General features: G+C 43.6%; 2 protein-coding genes across 2 annotated transcripts; both read right to left on the bottom strand.

Annotated features, from left to right (window-relative positions):
- Window positions 1-118: 118 nt before the first annotated feature.
- On the bottom strand, window positions 119-8,077 carry LOC108610855 (cilia- and flagella-associated protein 44). The gene is made up of 9 exons (XM_018003213.2): window positions 7,665-8,077; window positions 7,441-7,603; window positions 5,568-7,384; window positions 4,862-5,506; window positions 4,693-4,800; window positions 2,472-4,092; window positions 1,590-2,012; window positions 1,301-1,525; window positions 119-1,246 (listed from the first exon to the last, which is right to left on the bottom strand). The coding sequence occupies exons 1-9, from the start codon at window positions 7,775-7,777 to the stop codon at window positions 347-349; spliced, it is 6,015 nt and encodes a 2,004-aa protein (XP_017858702.1). The 5' UTR covers window positions 7,778-8,077; the 3' UTR covers window positions 119-346.
- A 214-nt stretch (window positions 8,078-8,291) lies between these two features.
- Marcal1 (SWI/SNF-related matrix-associated actin-dependent regulator of chromatin subfamily A-like protein 1) lies at window positions 8,292-11,458 on the bottom strand. Its single transcript, XM_018003215.2, has 7 exons — window positions 10,229-11,458; window positions 9,679-10,169; window positions 9,462-9,612; window positions 9,223-9,387; window positions 8,873-9,155; window positions 8,620-8,814; window positions 8,292-8,559 (listed from the first exon to the last, which is right to left on the bottom strand). The coding sequence occupies exons 1-7, from the start codon at window positions 10,951-10,953 to the stop codon at window positions 8,368-8,370; spliced, it is 2,202 nt and encodes a 733-aa protein (XP_017858704.1). The 5' UTR covers window positions 10,954-11,458; the 3' UTR covers window positions 8,292-8,367.
- Window positions 11,459-19,442: the final 7,984 nt, after the last annotated feature.

Raw genomic sequence — 19,442 nt, 5'->3', positions numbered from 1 at the left:
TACCCTATAAGTTGTAGGCCCTACTTAAGGATTACATATCGAATCGTATATACATTTAATAATTGAGTATAATCCTTAGCTTATTTACCAATAGTATGACAATACTCTGTATTACACATTTAGTTTGGAGCTGGGGGTCTTGCCTTATACCCTATATCTATTTATGATTTGGATGTAGGACCAATACTCCAATGGGCTTAAACCTATAACAATTTACCAATTGAAAACGAATTTTATCTTCTATTCATTGCATAATGCAATAGTGTCGCAATAGATCAAGTCTATATTTAGTTTGGAACAGACGGAACAGATAGATGTGATCCCGAGGTCTTTCGAGTTATTGGCCCTAAAAGGGTAGGCCCGTGTTTGGAGTGGACTTCTTGCTGGCTATTCTCACTGCCAGCGGCGATTGGCAATTGGGATACTTGAATTGGCGCCTCTTCTGGAGCTGCTTCTGTATGTCGTTGCCCAGCTTACGGATGGGCAGCGCCGTAATCCCATCCAACAGATTCTCCTTGGCATATTGTAGCGTCAAGTCAATCAGTTGCTCGACATTGATGGCTCGCGGATCTACCATGGGCTCACGCTCCAGTACATCGACAAGCATGCGCACAGTCTCTTCGGCCTGGAACTCCTCGAAGGGCAGCACCTCGATCAGTTCCTTGAACATGTGCAGCACCAGGAACTGAGTGCGATTGACCACCTCGGAGGCAGGACGGCCGCAAAGCGAATCCTTCGCATGATCAAAGATGCCCGAAATCAACTCTTCGGTGTTCACATCGGAGCGCTCATAGTCAAAGACGGCGATCACCTCGTTGAAGAGCTTGCGAAGATCCTCCGCACCGATGTGTATGAAGTATTTCTTTGGCACAATCGAGCCCAGGTGCTCCGTGATGCACTCGGCTATGCGATCCGTGTAGCGGCCCTGGAAGCTGTAGGCAGCCTGGCAAAGGTAGAGCGCCGATCTCTGCGAGAATTTTCGTATATTCTCCGCTGTTGTGTGTCGGCCGAGGAACTGATTGAAGCTCTTCTGTACGATCGTGTGAACGCGATCCATGATAAACTCATCGGGCATGGGTGGCAGCATATAGGCCTCCACATTGAGTATGGCCGGACATATCTCCGGCTCGCTGTCCATCGGCAAAATCTCCTTGTTGGTGATAGTCACCGTGTTTTCCGGATACAGCTCATTGATCTGCAGTGGCTTAGCCTTCAGGCGTAGGGCGCAGATCTCCCGTTCCAGGCACTGCGAGTAGGAGGATTATCCACTAATAGCACAACTCTGGATGAAAGTACCCACCTCGATTTGCTGCAGCAGCTGAGTGTCGATGCCCATTAGCTTCTCGATGTCGTACTGAAGGTTCAGCACTTGCGGGTTCGCCCATTTGTTGTAGTTGCGCTCCTGGACATCCAACAGGACGTCCAGCACATTCTTTTGCTCACGCAGCACCGTCTGTATGTTCACCTTTTCCGTGTTGTTCTGCGTCTCCTGCACCAGCTCCTCCTCGCAGCGCGAGAGCTCAATCTGCAGAGATACGAAGGATGATTGAAAATAGCCAAACGAGAGCTGGAAATGAGAGCTAACTCACCTGCCTTTCGCTCAGCTCCTTTTCGAGGGCTCGCATCTCCTCCTCGGCTGTGGTCTCCAGCTCAAAGACGTAGCGCCGCAACACCTCCTCCTCCAGCTCATCCAGATTGATGATTATTCCGAAGCGCCGCATCATCGCCTGCTTGATCTCCTCCTCGAGGCGCGTTATCTCGAATCTCATGAACTTAATATCCCGAGTCATGCGACGCAGGTGAATGAAGTTGATGCGATGCCAGCGTTTCGTGGACATTGTCTCCTCCTCCAGCTTCTCGGCACGGCGACGCAGCTCGACCAGAATGTCAGCATCGAAGAGAATGGCTTTCGACACATCCCGAAAGTCCTCGCCCTCACGAAAATGCTGCAGCTGATCCATGCGCAAAATCGTGCTTATCTGCACCTTATTGATCTCTTGCTGTCTATTGCGCTACAGGGCGATGATCGATAAAGTAAAAGGAAGGTAGGAATATTATATCTTATACCAGTGGGGTATATTCAAGAGGCAGACTATAAAGAGAGCGATGTGGGAGAAATTTAACTTTTTGAAATAATTATTTTAACGGAAATCGGTAAAATCTATCAGCAGACCCTTACACCATTCAGTAGAGCTCTTGGGACTGATAGAATAGCAATGTCTGAGTCCTCTTTCCTTTTCATTCCACACACGGAGACTTACAGAGCTTTGCACCCTTTTTTCGACCTTCCCAGACAGACTTTTTCAAGCTAAGGTACAGAATAGGAATGTTTCCTTCGGTTTCCTTTTCATTTTACCAACAGACAAACCCTAATATATTTAGTAAGCTTACCCAGGAAAACTTCTCTTTCAGCCTAACTAAGCTACAGAAAAAATTCCCTTAGTTCGATGCTATCGTTACTTCCGACTTACCCGAAACTCGAGCAGCGTATTCTTCTCCCGCTGGTAGACCTCTTCGTGGTACTTCATTTTGGTCTGCATTTCGGCAATCTCACGACGCTTGCGATCGACGTCCCGATGGCAGTCCGCCAAGCTGCGCTCTAGGGCGTGCCGATCGGCGCGCATGGAGAACGACCAGTCGTAGAGGGTGCGGTCCAGGCCGGAGGGACAGGTGGTCTCGTCCAGCCGTATTGTGGTCATGTCCAAGGAGTCAACGCTCTGAGCATCGGCGGCGCCATCCTCGCTCGATGACGACGAGGAGGAGGAGGACGATGATTCCTCGTCCTCGCCGCGCGCACGCTTAGGCGGACGATATTTCTTTTTGAAGATGCGACGCAGAAAGTCATAGAATTTGTGCCCCTTCACCGTGATCATGAAGCTCTGTTGCAGCGCCGCAATCTGCTCATTGATCTTATCAATGTTCTTGCGCAGCTCCTCGAGCTGCCGATTGGTGGCATTGATCACCAGCTGAAGCTCGTTGCGCGTGTTCATGGCGTGCTTGGCATTAATGAGCAGCTGGGACTCGATCTCCTCGCTGTCGCGCAGGATGTAGAGCTCCTGGTTGAGCGTGATCAAATAGGAACTAAGGAACTCGGAGTCCATTTTAATGTTGATGCGGTCGGCCTGCAGCTTCTCCAGTGCCAAGTCGAACAGGCGCACCACCTCGTCGAGGTCGGCCAGCATGAGAAGCTGCTCGACGACCCGGACGCGTAGCCAACGATGTCGCATCTCCAGGATCATGGGACCGTTACCCTCCTCGTCCAGCTCATAGTAGCTGGGATCTGCGGGCGATGGCAGGGTCTCCAAATACTGCAGCATCTCGGCCGGCGGCGGCGTTGCCGGCAATTGGCACACCTGGAGCGCCTTAAACTTGATCTCCTCCCGCTTGGCCGGGTCGGCGTACGGATCCATGGGGTACAGACTTACCGGAATGATGCTCAATTGCGGACTCTTGGCGGCTATTAGCTCCTCGACGCTCGCATCCAAGCTGAGTATGTCGTCCACATTGACTCCGCAGCCGGGCGTATAGTGCTCGATGAGATTCATCTCCGGATACTCTGCTTCCATGTCGATTTCGTTGATGTGTCGCATGTACATGCGATTCGCCTCCGGCAGATATTCGTGTAATCGCTTCAGCCGGACGCGATGATGCTCTATAATGTCCATCACCTCCTTCTTGCGATCGCGCAGCGATCTGAGCCGCTGATTGTACGAGTCGAGCATATTGAAGTATCTCTCCCGGCACTCAACAATCTCAATGTACTTGGCCGTCAGGGTTTCCGTGGTCTTTGGCTCATAGTCGGAGCCAATCTTTAGCTTATAGTCGCCCAAGTTTCGCATTGCGGCCGCTATCTGGGCATCGTCATCGGGATGATTGCGATTCGGGTCGGGCTTCTGGCGCTCCAGCTTCTCCCAGTCGAACATGCGCCGCACCTCGTACAGCTGCCTTTTGCGATAGCGGTGCAGCAATCGCATCATCGTCCTGCTAAATTTGGGCGTAATCGTCGTCGGCTCACGGCCAAAGAAGAACGATTCGATAGGTGGCTCGCCCATCAGCTCCACCTTTTCATCAGATTCTAGTGTATCGGTCAGGCTGAAGAGCAGCAAGGAATGATGTTTAATGGGTTACACTTACAGGAAATTCTTAATTCTCATAAAAGTGACTATAGAATAAGGACATATGCCAAGAAAGAGAAAATCCCATATAATTCAAGGAAATGAGGAAAGGATTTACTCCCATGAGAGAGAGAGAGAGACATAAGAAAATAATAGAGAACCTTACATAAGTCACCTGGTCGAAACTTAGACGAAAGAAACATGTTCTACAAAGAAAAGCAATTGCAAGAAATGAAAAACAAGGAAATGAAGAACTAGGAAGGGAAGTCCTATAAGGTAAGAGAGGAGGTAAAAGGAAAAGATACAAGAATTAAATATATACTGAAATAAAATATTACGTTAACAGTGACTCTTAGATAGCTTATATTTCAAGTGCCCTACAACTTATAAAAGACGTGCTCGAATCGTAAATATTTAGCTGAATAATCTTACACTTCAGGCTGGTCTGGTACAAGCTCCTCGCAATCTCTGCTGCTTGTTTGTGTGATGAAGAGACAATGATATTTCAATTACAAGAACGGGGATTAGAGATAGTCGGACCGAAGCCCAAACACTAGCATCGTGGAAGAATACTTACCGCATATCGTGTTCCATTTTAAGTCGTTCTGCAATGTCGCGCTTGATCTGCTCGAACTCCTCGCCCAGGGCCTCCACTCGAAATGTGGCAACTGGATCAACTTTGGCCCTGCGGATTTAGATATAATATTGATCTTTTGGGGGTCTGCACCGACTCTGAAAGGACTCACCGGAGCGGCGCTATAGTGAAGGGTATATGATCCAGGCACTTGAGGAAGTGATTGTAGAGCTTCTGGTGGCCGACCTGGGCAACCTCCAGATCGTAGGCGAGATCCTCGCGCACATCGTCGAGCTCGGCCTGGAGTTCATCGCGAATTTGTTGTGTGATGCGCGGATCGAGCAGCAGGTCCTTGTCCGGCACACGCAGTCCTGGCGGCAGCTCGTCATTCTTCTTGATGATGTCGAAGTAGGTGTTCTGGAGTACTCCAATCTTGGCCAGAACATCGCGATCGTGAGCCTCGGCAGCCTCCTGCTGGCGCTTCAACTCCGCATTGATCTTGACCTGCTCCAGCGAAGGTGTCTCCGGATCGGTAATGTCCTCCACCGTCCTTGCACTAGGCAGACCCGGCAGGCTCGGCCACCGCGCACTTCTAACATACTTCGGCCCATTCCACTTGTACAGAAAGATGTTGCCGTCGAAGCCAATGGTGACCAGATACTCGCCATCGTAGCTGCTCAATATGGCGGGAATGGTGCCCTTGAGGGCGTCGTGCATGGGGTAAGTGCGATAGTCGGAGAGATCTGTGAAGTCCTCCGAATTAATGTGGTTGATGCGGAGGCTGCCGTTCACCAGACCAAACAGCATGAACTCCTCGCTAAGGGATGGATAGGGAATTCATTAGAGAATCTCATTTTTGACTCCCCTACCGGGCTTACAGGATATAGTAGCTGTGTATCTCGATGTCATCGGCATCCGTGATCAGCGTGCAGTACTTCGGCTCGGGCAAATCAAAGTCCAGCTCATAGAGGTAGCCCGCATCGTAGCCCGCCATGGAGACCCACACGGTGTTGCGTTCCGTGTAGCGCAGCCAGATCACGCGATTGGGTACGGCGGGTATGTGAAGCGGTTCCTCCTCCTCATCCGGTTCCGAGTCGGCCAGGGCGCTGTCCATATCGATCTGCAGGCCAGGATTGGCCTGCTTGAGCTTTTCGATTTCCTGCAGCTTCCGCTCCTTTTTCTTCTCTTTGCGCTTCTTGATCTGCTCGCGCCTCAGATCTCGCCGTATACGGCTCTTGACCGACACGAAGCGGGTGCTGCGCAAGCGATTCGGCTCCGTGATGTTGTAGCTCAGGTAGGTCTCCGCCTCGGTAACATTGGTGCGTATATTATACTCATAGACCTCGCCGCTCATGCACCCAATCAGGACCACCGACATCTCCTGCAGATGCCAGTGGAAGCAGCTGGGCACAGCCTTGAATTCCACAAAGCCCAGCGGATTCAACTGGACCAACTTCTCGGCATCGTTGCTCAGCCGATAGATGAACATCGTCTTGTCCATCGCCCCGCTCACCAAGATCGTGCTAATGCGATTCACGCCCACACAGGTGATGGGCGCTGTGTGCGCCTTGTAGGCGCGTATCAGCTGAATGGATGTCTTGTTCGGATCACTGAGATCGAGGAAGAGCTGTCGCAGTATGCCATCCTCGAATCCGGCAATCAGCTCGGTGCCATAGCTGGAAATCTGTGCGTCTAGCCACAAGATGTCCACCCCGTTCGAAGCGAACTGTTTGTCCAGCAGCAACTTGTTTCGCTCGAAGTCGTAGACGAAGAGTTTTCCCGTCTCGGAGAGGGCCAACAGATGCGGCGATATGGCTGACATTTGGGCGGCCAGCACGCGCCCGCCCACGCACGAGTATAGCTGCTTGGGTGGGCGTGGCACATCAAACGTATTGATGTCGCAGAACCAAATTCCGCCCCCACCATCCTGAACGTAGTATCCAAAGTCTGTGTCATCGAACGGCTTGATCTTCTGCATGCAGCGCAGCTCGACGTTGGAGATCTTGAACTCGTAGATGGGATCGATTTCGACGAAGAGATCATCCTCCGGCGGATCGGCTATGTCGACTGTCTCCCAAAACCAGACGCGCACATAGCCGTCCATGCCAACGGTGGTGACCTCGCCGTTCGACATGGTGATCCGTGTGATGGGCTTCGTGTGGCACGGCTTGCGACCCTTGCGGCAGATCTCGAACTTGATGAGCCCCGCCTCCCACAGCAGCATGTTGCCCCAGTCACAGCCCGAGATGACATTCTCGTCGGGCAGCATATACATCGCACAGATGTCGCTGAAGTCCGTCTTGCCAAACCGGCCCAGGTCGCCCTTCAGCTTGAGGCCGGTGAACGTGTTGGCCATCTTCCAGAACTTGATGTGACTGAGGCCGGCGGAGCACAGCAGAATGGGATTATACTCGGAGAAGTGCACGTATAGGATGTTGCTCTGAAACGATTTGGCCCGCAGCACCACCTCCGCCTTCTGCCAGCGCCAAATGGTGATGATGAAGTCCGGATAGCCAGCCTGCGAGGCGAAGAGCTCCCCGCTCGAATTGTAGGAGCCGGCCGTGAAGCAACTTTTGGCTGCATTCAGGAGTTTGGTGTGAATGTCATGCGAGGGATAAGCGTAGATGAAGATCGTCGGCTTGGGTCCATTTTCGCCGACAGTGAACAGGTTGCTAAACTCGGGGCGTTCGTTTTTCTGCGGGCGTCAAAACTCCGAGTTGGCATTCATTTAGTCTCCAGAGAACTACTTACGGTAATGAAGCCCACGCCGCAGCCGAAGACGGTCTCCCGAAAGGTCACCTCGCCCCTGGATATGCTAAAGTAGTGCAAAAAGTTGCCGGACGCAAAGACCAACGTATCATCGTCTACCAAAACCAGATTGAACAGACGCTTGCAGTCGTAGCCAAAGGAGTGCCTAGAGGAGGATTCAAAAATAATCTCATCTATCAAATAGAGGCTCTATGCGGTTCACTTACTCCAGTGTGATAATGTCCTGCATAAAGGATACATTATAGTCATCGTTCAGGCCCTCCTCGTCAAGATCCTCCGCCCCCACCAGCTCCGCATTTTCGCCCAATGAGCTATCCATGCCTCTCGATATATATTTTGTTTATCCTATTTGTTTTTTGAGTCAATTCAAAAAGTTTTCTCGACTAGTGTTTCAGGTGGTTGCCAAGGCAGTCGGCAAATGGATTGGCAACCAATATTCTGGGCATGCGCAAAGGATGTTTGCATTGAGTGGGTCCTTAACACCGTAAACAATTCAAGCTTGAGCTATATTAAGCCGAACAGGAACTTGTTTAATTAATAAAAGAGAAGTTGTTATCAGCTGAGCTAGCTGAGTACAGTTTTTTTTTTGAGTAGAGAGTTTTTTCTCTCTATACTTAACACATTTCATCTATTGTTTATCTAGAGTTTATCTAAATTTTAAATCTTTCTTTCAACAGGTTTTCAAACTCGTATCTCATGCTTCATAGTAAAGTTGTCAAATTTAAAGATTCGAATCTACTTTACAAACCAATTGAAAACAGCATATAATTAAGCATTGTAATCAATCTTAAATTGAGAAAATCCTACAAGAATTCCTTATTTATATTCAGAGATTCATTTAAATATTTATTTATTTTCTTACAACTAAATAAACACAATCTGTAAATTATATAGTGTAAAACGGAACCATCAAAAGATTAAATCCTTAAATGCATCATCATCATCATCATCATTAAAGAAAGCAGCTATATCCTTTTCGCTATCCACAATTATGTCCTTCTCCTTCACGCGGCTCTCAGTATCCTCTTTGGTTTGTGCCTCGGCTGCGCTTGTCTCCGACTTGGGCTTGTTTGGCGAGAAATACTGCTCAATCTTGCTTGACTAATATGCATAAATAAAGTGCATTAGTTAAAGTGACTTTCATAGGAGTTATGCACTTACAGTTGTGGGCGCGGCTGTGTGCGTGGCATGCTGCAGATTCTCGGCAAAGATTCCCACCTTGCTCAGCACCTCCTGCTTGTTCTTCAGCATGTTCCAAATGGTATCGTCCGCCGTTTGATTGGCCATCAGATAGCGACAGACCACTGGCTTCGTTTGGCCAATGCGATGCGCGCGACTCTCCGCCTGCGCCAGGGTCTATAAGCAAGCAGATGACATAAGGCATAAGGTACAATGAACTGTTGATTGGACCTACGCTAGGATTCCAATCGAGCTCTGCAAATACAATAATTTCCGCTGCCGTCAGCGTTATGCCCGAGTTGCAGGCCTTGAGCGACAGGACAGCCGCCCTGCAGCTGCTCGATTTCTGGAAGGTGTCCACATAGCCGGCTCGGACATCGCTGCGCGTTTGCCCATCGATGCGTATGAAGGAAACTTTAAGGGATCGCAGAGCATCACATATCGCATCCATCATAATGCGATGATGTGCAAAGATGATGAACTTTAGCTTTTCCTTGATCAACGTTTTTAAATATGCGCTACAATGGGCGAGCATGGATGGATTAGTTGCAATTATAAGCTGATATTAAACTTGTCCCTATTTACCAAACAGCCTTCGTTTTCACCTCCGCCGTGCGCGCATAGAAACGCAGGAGCACCTCCTCGCGCGACTTGCCTTTGGCCTTTTGGAGCTCGTTGTTGAGCTCCGTGCAAGAGCTCTTTGCAGCATCGTTTGTCCAAACCAAAGCGGGATCGAGCACAACTGTTTCGCTGCAAAAGTAATCATAGATTAAACAGATATAATATAAATATAGAGGAGTCCAAGATTTTAACCCATTTCCTACCGATTCTTCTCTGCCAACTGTGGCAGCACCTCCGCCTTGGTGCGCCTGAGCATATATTTGAGTTTCAGGACGACCTTTAGCTCGTCCAGATTCGATTGTCCGTTGGCATCCCAGCCGAAATGGCTTTGCTTGCCATCACAATAGCGAGAGGCTGCCAACGATAGAAGTCTATTACAAAAGAGATCTACAATTAAATAAAGACTCTCTCTAGACTCACTGTACTCCATGAAGTTCATAAAGCGACTGTCCACGAGCTGAATCTGTGTGAAGAGCTCCAGGGGACGGGAGAGAGCCGGAGTGCCAGAGAGCAGGATTACGCGCTTAGCCTGATCGGCCAGCCGCTTGGCCACGGCTGTGCACTTGGCTTTGCCATTCTTCAGCGTGTGCGATTCGTCGTAGATGACGCAGCCGAACTTGCGCTCTAATAGCTTATCCATATAGCGCTCCATCATGTTGTAGCTGGTGATCAGAATCTTGGCATCCACCACATACATATTGCTGTTGGTCAGCAGCTGGATGCAGTGAACCGGCACAGAGGGCAGGAGTTCTGTTATATGCATGGCCCAGGCGTCGCGTGTGCTGGCCGTCGTGCAGATGAGCAAAGGCCAATCCTCCCTGAAGTAGTCTGCTACTGCTAGCGCCTGATAAGTCTTGCCCAGGCCCATTTCATCGCAGATCATCACGCGTCCCTGCTGAGCTATGGAGAAGCTGCGAGAGTGAAAGTCTATCAAATGAAAATGTTTGCAGTTGGAGCGAAGCTTTCTTACCACACGCCCTCCTCCTGGAAGGGCATCAGCTTCTCGGCCAGCTTTGGCTCAATGGAGGCCAAGACACTCCTCTCCAAGGGCTTCGCCGGCTGCTTGCAGAGATCAATGACTTTCTTGGGTATCGTGCCAATCACCACATTCGGTTTAAGATCTCCTACATGCTGCTGCAGCAGCTGGTAATCCTTGAGATCGAAATCCCAGTTACGGGTTTGTGGATCATACGATTTACTCGGAATGTTCTTAAAGACTTCAATTAACTGCTGATGGTAGCCGGAAGGCACAACAGCGAAACGTTGAGGGCTTATCAAATACACTTTACAACTAATCGACTTTGTAAAAACAGACGCCAGCTGCTGCTGCGGCTGTTCCTTCTCCGGACTCAGGCAGAGTGTGGGTTTGCTTCCTCCATTGGGGCGCTGGTATGGATGAGCGGCGACGCGGCCTAATTCACGCGCACTCGTGGTCTTTATGGCTTTGAGCGCATTCAGAAAGGATGAGCTCTTGTTTTGGCTAACATTGTTGTTATTATTATTTACTGTTTTCGTATTGTTTTGAGGCGGCGAATTGTAAAATCTCGACGCGGATTTTGCGCCCAATTGTTCGTTGACATTTGTGGCGGGCTTTGTGTTTGAATTTACGGCTGGTGCTTGGTTTTTCTTAGCCTGCAGCTTGGCTAGTGCGATGCGCCGCTTCTCTGCAATCTCATCTGCTGTGCAGACTGACATTTCAAACCCACAAACTCTTATTTACTTTTAAATTTACGAATGAGTTAATCTTTGGCCAAGTAGAAAACAAGACAAAAACAGGGCTGTTACGGCATGGAATAGGGAAACAGCTGTTTGTTATCGAAAATTGGCGCGCACTTTTTGAATGGGTTCAATATTTACTATAGTAAAATTTATGATTTTAATTTAATTCGTTTAATCTATGTAAGTTTTCATGCTATGGGCAATGTATGGAAAATAAGAAGTGACTTTGTCATATTTTTTAGTTGAGTTTATAGTTTGGTCAGTTGCTATGCTTTAGCTTATCGATATTTACAATCCAAATGTGAAATGATGGCGATATAATATTTCGTAATTGAATAATTTCAAAGAGTATCGATCGAAACTATCGTTTATTGCGCGACCGCCACAAGTATCGGTGAAGTGCGTTCAATAAGAACCGCAAAGTGGTGAAATTAAATTTGATTAAAATGTTGTGCTATAAAAAACCTATGTATTTAAGTCAAGATAAAAATGTGGCCTACCATTTTTTTCGCTTTTTTTTTTTAAATTCCGAATACAATTAATATATGGCGCCTGTAAGTTCTTTTATTATATCAAATGTATTTAGAGACATGAGTACATATACATGGCAGGCGCTCTTTGATTTCTTTATTGCTTTTTGTGAATGCTGTTCTGTGTTTTTAATCTCCGGCTATGTCCATGTAGTGGAATTTTAATACTCTGCCTCTCACTACTCTTCATTGGTTGGTCGATTTATAAAGAAGTTCGTATATCACGGAACTCTCGGTCTTTACTTTTCTGTTCGTCTTCTCTCTTTCACGTTACTCTCTTCTCTTTCTTTATTATATGCATGAATAAATCGTGCGAGTTAGAAAGACCTCACCTCAGTCCCGATTTGTAACACCATGTTTTTTATTCTTATCTCTCTGTCTCCATCTCCATCTCTCTCTCTCTCTCTCTCTCTCTCTCTCTCTCTCTCTCTGTCTCTCAGCTCCGATTTGTATTATTCCATCCAACTATCATCTTCTTGATACACTTATAATTTGTCACGCTATTTTTATTCTTGTCTCTCCTGTTTTACTCTCTCGTTTTACTTATTTGCGCAGGTAATTGCTTTTATATATATATATATATATATATATATATATATATATATATATATATATATATATGTATATTATACATATATTTCCATCTCCTTCGACTTCTAATTTATATCCGCTACACAATGTATATTCTCTCTCTCTCTCTCTCTCGCTTTCTCTCTTACTGCTTATGCTCATCTCTATCCCAACATGTACATATGATTGCCTACCGAGAGAGGTCATCTGTCACGCAATTTTTTTTATTGTATTTCTCTCTCCCTTCCTGCATCACTCTCTCTCTCACTCTCTCTCTCTCTCTCTTTCACTCTCTAGTGTTTCCCTAGACAATTACTGTAGGCCGTATATTTCTATCTTCCTTTTTCCTCCGACCAACTATATCTTCTCTCTTACTCCCTCTCTCTCTCTCTCTCTATGTATTGGTTGGTCCTTCGACCAACTATGTCTTCTCTCTTACTCCCTCTCTCTCTCTCTCTATCCTTTCAAGTTTGCCTATTTGCTATGCAACTGGAAATGCGCTTCCCTAACCTATTTTCCGAATATATGTAAATGTATCCGCCCTATCCCAATGTGATATGCCAAAGTCTGCAATATTTTGTCAGAAATAGAAATAACCTGTCGAATTTGGTTTTTATGTTTCGTCTGTTTCGGCTGCCTTGCCGCCCAGCCATGTCCTTTGCCAACTCCTGTCCGGTGGCAAATAGAAAATGTCAATAAAAACGAGAAACATGCGAATATTTGCTAAGCCTTCGGGTAGTAGACGCAGGTGGCAGCTGCAGCAATTGAAGAGCTTTGCACCTTCCATAATTTAATTGATATTCGTCTGGCCTTGGCACACGCATCCTCGTCGTCCTTTGCCTCCTTGCATCAGCCGTCAGCCCTTGGGCGCTCGGCTCTGTGTTTTGTTTCACTCGCTGTCGCAGCTTCCGTCGCTGTCGTCAACTTTGATGTTGTTGCCATTTTCGATTTGATTATATTCAGGCCGCCGGTTATTTGCATTCGACGTGCTGTGCATCGCTGCATTCGCGCCATTGTCGCAATCATCGCATTAATCACAAACAAATGGCCGCACAACTGGCTCAAGGACAGGGCCAACGTTCGCATTGCTCAGACGCCACCGAAACCGAGCCACATGACACGGAACAATCGAAAATTGATTTACTTTGTATGCTCTGCATAGAAGATATATATGTAGATCTAGTTTATAAAGTATATTCGACATTAAGATGTAGATAATTAAGAGTAGATGGAGGGAATCGATAGATCTATTGCATTACAATTATCGAAATTGTGAATTTAGGGTATAATTTTAATATAATGTTCCCTTATATATTTTACAGTTATATCACTTATACTAAAAATATATATCAAATAAATTTGAAGATTTATATCTTTATATTTATATTGTATGATTTATATCTTATTTTGGTATACAATGAGAGTGTTCTCTAGGCAAACAATCTCAAAGCTAAACAACTCTTTCTTTTTTTGTTTTTCTGATTTGCTTTATGATTTTTGCTTTTCTGTTTCTCTTGCTTCTTTTTTTTTTTTTCACTTGCGAGTTGCTCTTCTGCCCATTTGCAATAAAATCAAATGATGCGGGCATCGTAAAGCTGCTCGCGTCGCGTTTTCTATCGTCGTAAAAAAGGAATACGCGGCGTATGCGTTATATACGAGTATTGTTGCTCGCACTTTTCAGCGTTCGCTTTACAGCCGTGCAAATCCCTTTTGCAAAACAAAAACGAAACAACAGAAAATCCACATTGCTCAGCTGTCAGACGAGTAGCCGGGTAGCCGGGCAACCGGGCAGCTGGGCAACTGGGAAGCCAGCCGGGATACCAGCCGACATTTGTGGCTTTTTAAGCGGCATAAATGATTTTAACGTGTCTCGCTCGCATCTCTCTAAAAATAATCATTTCCGTTCTTGCTTTTTTCGGTTTGCTGCGCCATGTGCAAAAGTACCATAAAAAAATATTGTGGCCGCAAAACACAACAACAAAAGATGAAAAAAGAATAGAATAGAAAAAGAGACGGGCATGAAAAGCCGATCAGAAATATTTATGACCATTTGCTTTGATATTTATTCAATGGCCCATCTTTTTTCGGCGATAAGTCGCAAATAGTTTTCTGATTTTTCCAATTTTTTTTTTTTCTAGAGCTGAAAAATCGACGCGTCAAAGTTTTAAAGCACACAGCATGTCAAAATAGTGCAAAGTTTCGGAATGATTTTTCATTTTTGCTTTTCTTCTTTTCTATTAAACTTTTCTGCGTCTTGCGACCCTTCAATTGCAATTCGAACTGTCAATTTAAGCCAATTTCACATTTATATATCCTACAGCTGAGAGGTGGATGCTAGAGGGTTGTATAAGGAATAGATAAACTATATGTGCTAAGGGAAGGTATTAATGTTAAATTAACATAGAAGATTATTAATAATGATATAATAATAATTTAGAGAGTGTTATATTATATTGTAGAACAAACTTATATATTTATATATTCATATTTCATATTTTATTTATAATAGCATAAACTGGAGTTCATATATAAGGGGTAAAAGACGTAGTATAAGTAAATTAATATACCCGGTTTGGAGTGTGAAAGAAGAATGGGTGACTTGAACTTGAACTTGAAGCAGAGTGTAAGTCAGCAGAGGACATTTTCCTTTTAATGGATGAAGAGCTACTTACTGATTTATTGACATAATGACAGAATTAATATTTATTTGAAGCTAATGCTAGCTCAGATAATTCAAAATACCTACATACATTTATAAATACGAGTACATATAGATATTTCAATAGGCAATTAATTTAAAGTGCATATATTGTTCTCTCCCTCTCGCTCTCTCTCTCTCTCTCTCTCTCTCTCTCTCTATCTCTCTCTCAGATGATATGCTCTTCATACTGATTTTGTTTTACATTTCAGGCACTCGAGTTAAGCCGAAGCCAATTATCCTGCTTATTAGCTGAAGCACCCTGTTTTCTTGGCATCCTGTTTACAGGTTTCATTTTCTTCTTTCTCGTTTTGTTTTGGGTGGCGAACTCTGAAGATTCGCTCAGCATGTGTTGTTGGCAGAAGAAGAACCATTTATTATTGCCTTGCCATTTTTGTACAAGGTCACGCTCGTTCGCTGCCCGCTGCCCGCTGCCCGCTGCTCGTTTCCCGTTGCATTCGCCATTTTGTCTCCGGACGCAGCGCCATTTTGGAATGTGACGGCCATTAGGTTGCATAAAATGTTGTAAATGGCATTGTTTTTGCATTTCACATTTAATATTTAACACTCATTTTAAAGGTTTTGTCGTTCAGTTCACTAACGCCAAGCAAAAATTATCGCAATGCATTTCACATTTACTATTTGGCATTTGGCATTTGCAATTTTTGCGGTTTAGGCGCATTGCAAACTTTTTCATGGATTTTAATACATATCTGTGATTAATGCAAAGTCAGTTTCAAGGCTCTACTATGGTTAGTGTATATGGTAATCTAAATAAAGTGCAAATAACTAAAATTATTTATATAATATTTTACATACGGAATTCTATTGGAAGTGAATTAAATGGGTATATTAGTTAAGTTATAAGAGGGGAAGGAAAATTAAATGAAATTGGATGTCGATTTTCATAGATTCTACTGCAATTGCATTCAATTTATCGATAACTTATCGATACAGTGAACAAATATCCATACATAAGGAAATTATTAACAGAATATGAAATCATTTTCGCAAGATGGATTTTTCAAATCAGATATAATTTATATATCAGTTTTATTAATTTGCAAAAAATCGATAAAATGAATTTCCATTTTCAGTTTTGAATATATGTATCTCGAAAAATTTGTTGTTTTATCCTTCGATTTACACGCTAAAGCATGCAATTTATTCCTGATCATTCATAAGCACCTCATAGATATACAAACCTATAATCATTTACCCAGCAAAGGTATCTTCACATTGTGCACTCCCGCTGCTCGCGCTAGGTGTTACATGGCTATGCAAATGCTGCGTTTAGCCTTTTGGTGTTCAGAGCCAATCATAAAATATGCAAAATTTGAGCTTATAGAAAAATTATTCAAATTCCTTTTAAACTATTCAAATTGTTTTTGTTACTAAAAACGTAACAATAAAGATTAAAATGCAACTGATTATTAAAAAAAAAAATGACTAAAAACAAAAACAGAAACTAAGCAATAAATTTAAAATGCATTACATTTAAGCTTAAAATATGCCATAAATAATCGAATGTGTTAATACGCATGCAAATGATATTTAAAAATAAATCATAAAACTCTTTCAATTATCATAAACGTGCCATAAAATATGGTAATTATTTTTCGCACTTTCAGCTATTTTCTCTAAATGAAAAAATGCTATAATTTAAAAGCTATTTATGAATATATTTGACTTAATGCGAGGCATTGTCGCCGAAATGTCGGACAAAGCGTATGTTTACCTATACATATGTAGAATTTTCAAAGCACAAGTTCGCAAATAAATTAAATACAAAAGCTGCTGCACGTGTATAAACAATTACAATCAGATATATGTACATTCTCATGTGTATGTAGATATATGAACAAGAATGCGGAAGCCTGCGAGGACCTGTTAATTATTTAAAGCTCTGAATGGGCGCAGCCCTGCCTTCAGCTATTTGTTCGCATTCGCTGAACACATTTTCAATTAACAAGGAAAAAAAAAGCAATTAAGGATGTTGAAGTCGGAAGTGAGCGATTATATCATGCTCGCCACTCAGGCGACATATATATATGTATATGTATTTTTAAATTATAGGTTTAATTGAAGAGGTGACGAAGAGAAAGAGAGAGTCCTTATAGATATAAATTATTATATTTTTTGACAAGGATGTGAATATAGACTTTCTGTATAATTTATTGAATGTAATTACTTGGAGTTCATGCAAACCAATATACTCGTTTCACTCCCTGAACGTGCATAAATAACACCCATTTGCCACCCCAGGCAAACATACGTACACGCACACCCACAGACATAAGTATACAAACACATCCGCTGCTTTGATTTGTTTAATTAAATTATGCTCAGACAAAAGCCTTCAATCATTCACAGTTTTCCAATCATTCATTGGCTCATTCACGCGCAACGCAAACAAATATCGATATGCAGCTCTGCACTTGTTTGCCAACAATATATATATACATTTATATATGTATGCCAACATATATATGTGCGTGTGTGGACGTTTGTGTTACCCAGAAGTGCTTGAAGCCGATACTTGCCCATGCGTTGAGTGAGCTGTTAACGTTGAGTTGAGTTAGGCTTCGGCTGCAAACATCGTGCGTTCAGTATAATACCCTTTACATTTTTATGGACATAGCAGATAGGCATAACTACTTTCCTTATACATCTTGTGCTGTAAATTTGTTTTCAATCAATAATTTAAGCAATCAATCAAATTAACTAGTATAAATAAATTACTCAGTTATTCCGACTAGTTGGTCACATTTCGCTTCGCAGTTTTCTATACATCAATTAACTAATCTGTCAATCAATCAATCCTTGAGGTTTCAGAATTTCATTTTATTGCTCATTCCACTCAATCAATAACTTAGGCAAGCAATCAATCACCAAGTAGTCTTATTTGCCTCTCAAAGTTTCTCATTCAAAAAAATATTTTTTTTAAATCTAGAAATTTTAATCAGTGTTCAATTTGATTGTTTATTTTATTTTATTATTATTATTATTATTTTTTCAATCAATCAAGTCGTTAATTAACAATTTATTTGATTATTTATACCTATGTGATCAAAGTTAACAAATCTAGCAATCATAGTTGGCTTTCATATTAAATGCTTATTCTTAGTCCTAGTTACTCCCTCAGTCAGTCAATCAATCAATCAATCAGTCAGTCAGGGAATTCAGCTTATCTATTATATATAATTATCATAATCTTTGTAGGGTATTTAGATGGGTATTTATATGAGAGTTTTCATAGCAGAGTACTTAACTCTTTCTTTGCTCATATTGCTCGCTCAATCAATCAATCCGTCAATCAATGAATACAGTCTCGCAGTATCTTTAAAGTCTGGCATGCTCACCTATATGTATTATTTTAACTAAATTCAACTCTTCAATCAGTTAGGTAGGGCATTCAATGCGTAGGGCATTCAAGGTTCCGCATGCCCAGTCATACATAATTACCGTCTTGATTGCTGCATTCAGATTTATTTGCTTATAGCCAAACGGAATTTAGCCACGATTGAGTGCGCATAGAGTGTGCACTGGGCCGTTAATTAATGCAGGGAGCCACTATCTATCGGCAATTGAACTGAATGTGAATGGAAGGCAAGGCAAGGCAAGGGCAAAATATGATCATTACAAGCTAATTATGGCCATAGGCGCAGGGCTCTGGCATAACTCCATCGTCTAATTACCAGCACTTGTCGAGCAGCTGTAAAGTTCTTTGTTCCCATTTCTCCCTTTCCGCCTTCCGCTTTCACTTTCACTTACTTTCCTCCGGCCACTCATCCATTTTCTTGCATGGGGCTGTCCAATGTGCATGGTGGTTCAATGAAACTTTCACTCAAGTGCGGCTCATCCGCTCAATGTGAAGCGTTAAGCATATATTTACAAGCTAACTTGGCTAGCACTTTGGCTAAGTAAGTTCTCAAATTGACACATTTTCTTAACATTTTCCTCGAGATCCGCTTTAGTTTCTTATACTTTTTTTTCGGGGCGGAACAAAGGAAAGTCATTAGAGATTGATGCACAAAAGGAATTTTCTCGCTACATGCTTTCCACATTATTGAAAACTTACCCGTAAGCAGCGCTGCAATTAACAATGCCAACAACAACCAGCACACAAACAACAGCAACATCAACAACAACAAAAACAAGAAAAACAGCAAAAACAGCAAAAATAACTACAGAAGACAGTTGCAATTTTTGATGCTACCAACAAAGTGGATTTTATGCCAAAGGGACTTGAGGCACATGCAAGTTTTATGCAAATGGCATGTCGAGTCCTGGGAAATGGACGAAAAAAGACACGTTAATGAGGAGAGAGCGACTAGCAGATACTCTGTAAACGGCTAAGAGCAGTATTCGGAGGTAGAGATATGTTCTCAGAGGTGGAGAGATGGCGAGGTAGAGAGCGGGAAATAGTTTTGGAGAGAGAGGGAGAAAGATAGAGTGTGAGACAGGGAGATGTGTATAATAAAGTCAGAGAAAAACAAAGTGAGACAGAGGGAAATTGAAAGAGAGATATGACAAAAAAGGAGAGGAAGAAAGTTAGGGTAGAAGAACGTAATCGATTCGTAGAATGAGAAACAAAGGTAGACACAGATTAAGAGAGAGATACTTGTATAGAGAGAAAAATACCTGGCTCTTAGCTTTTCGTTTTG

Source organism: Drosophila arizonae, chromosome 3 (assembly GCF_054131065.1).
Source record: "Drosophila arizonae isolate 15081-1271.41 chromosome 3, UAZ_ARI_1.0, whole genome shotgun sequence".
NCBI classification, from domain to species: domain Eukaryota; kingdom Metazoa; phylum Arthropoda; class Insecta; order Diptera; family Drosophilidae; genus Drosophila; species Drosophila arizonae.
This window is presented reverse-complemented; position numbering and strand designations above follow the sequence as displayed.

Bases quoted from the DNA above. Each gene is read 5' to 3' on its own strand.
- LOC108610855 (XM_018003213.2), bottom strand. From the start codon at position 7,777: ATGGATAGCTCATTGGGCGAAAATGCGGAGCTGGTGGGGGCGGAGGAT. The intron at 7,604-7,664 runs GTAAGTGAACCG...ATCCTCCTCTAG, and splicing joins CAGGACATTATCACACTGGA to GCACTCCTTTGGCTACGACT. The intron at 5,507-5,567 runs GTAAGCCCGGTA...TCCATCCCTTAG, and splicing joins ATACACAGCTACTATATCCT to CGAGGAGTTCATGCTGTTTG.
- Marcal1 (XM_018003215.2), bottom strand. From the start codon at position 10,953: ATGTCAGTCTGCACAGCAGATGAGATTGCAGAGAAGCGGCGCATCGCA. The intron at 10,170-10,228 runs GTAAGAAAGCTT...TCACTCTCGCAG, and splicing joins TTCCAGGAGGAGGGCGTGTG to CTTCTCCATAGCTCAGCAGG. The intron at 9,388-9,461 runs GTAGGAAATGGG...TTACTTTTGCAG, and splicing joins CAGTTGGCAGAGAAGAATCG to CGAAACAGTTGTGCTCGATC.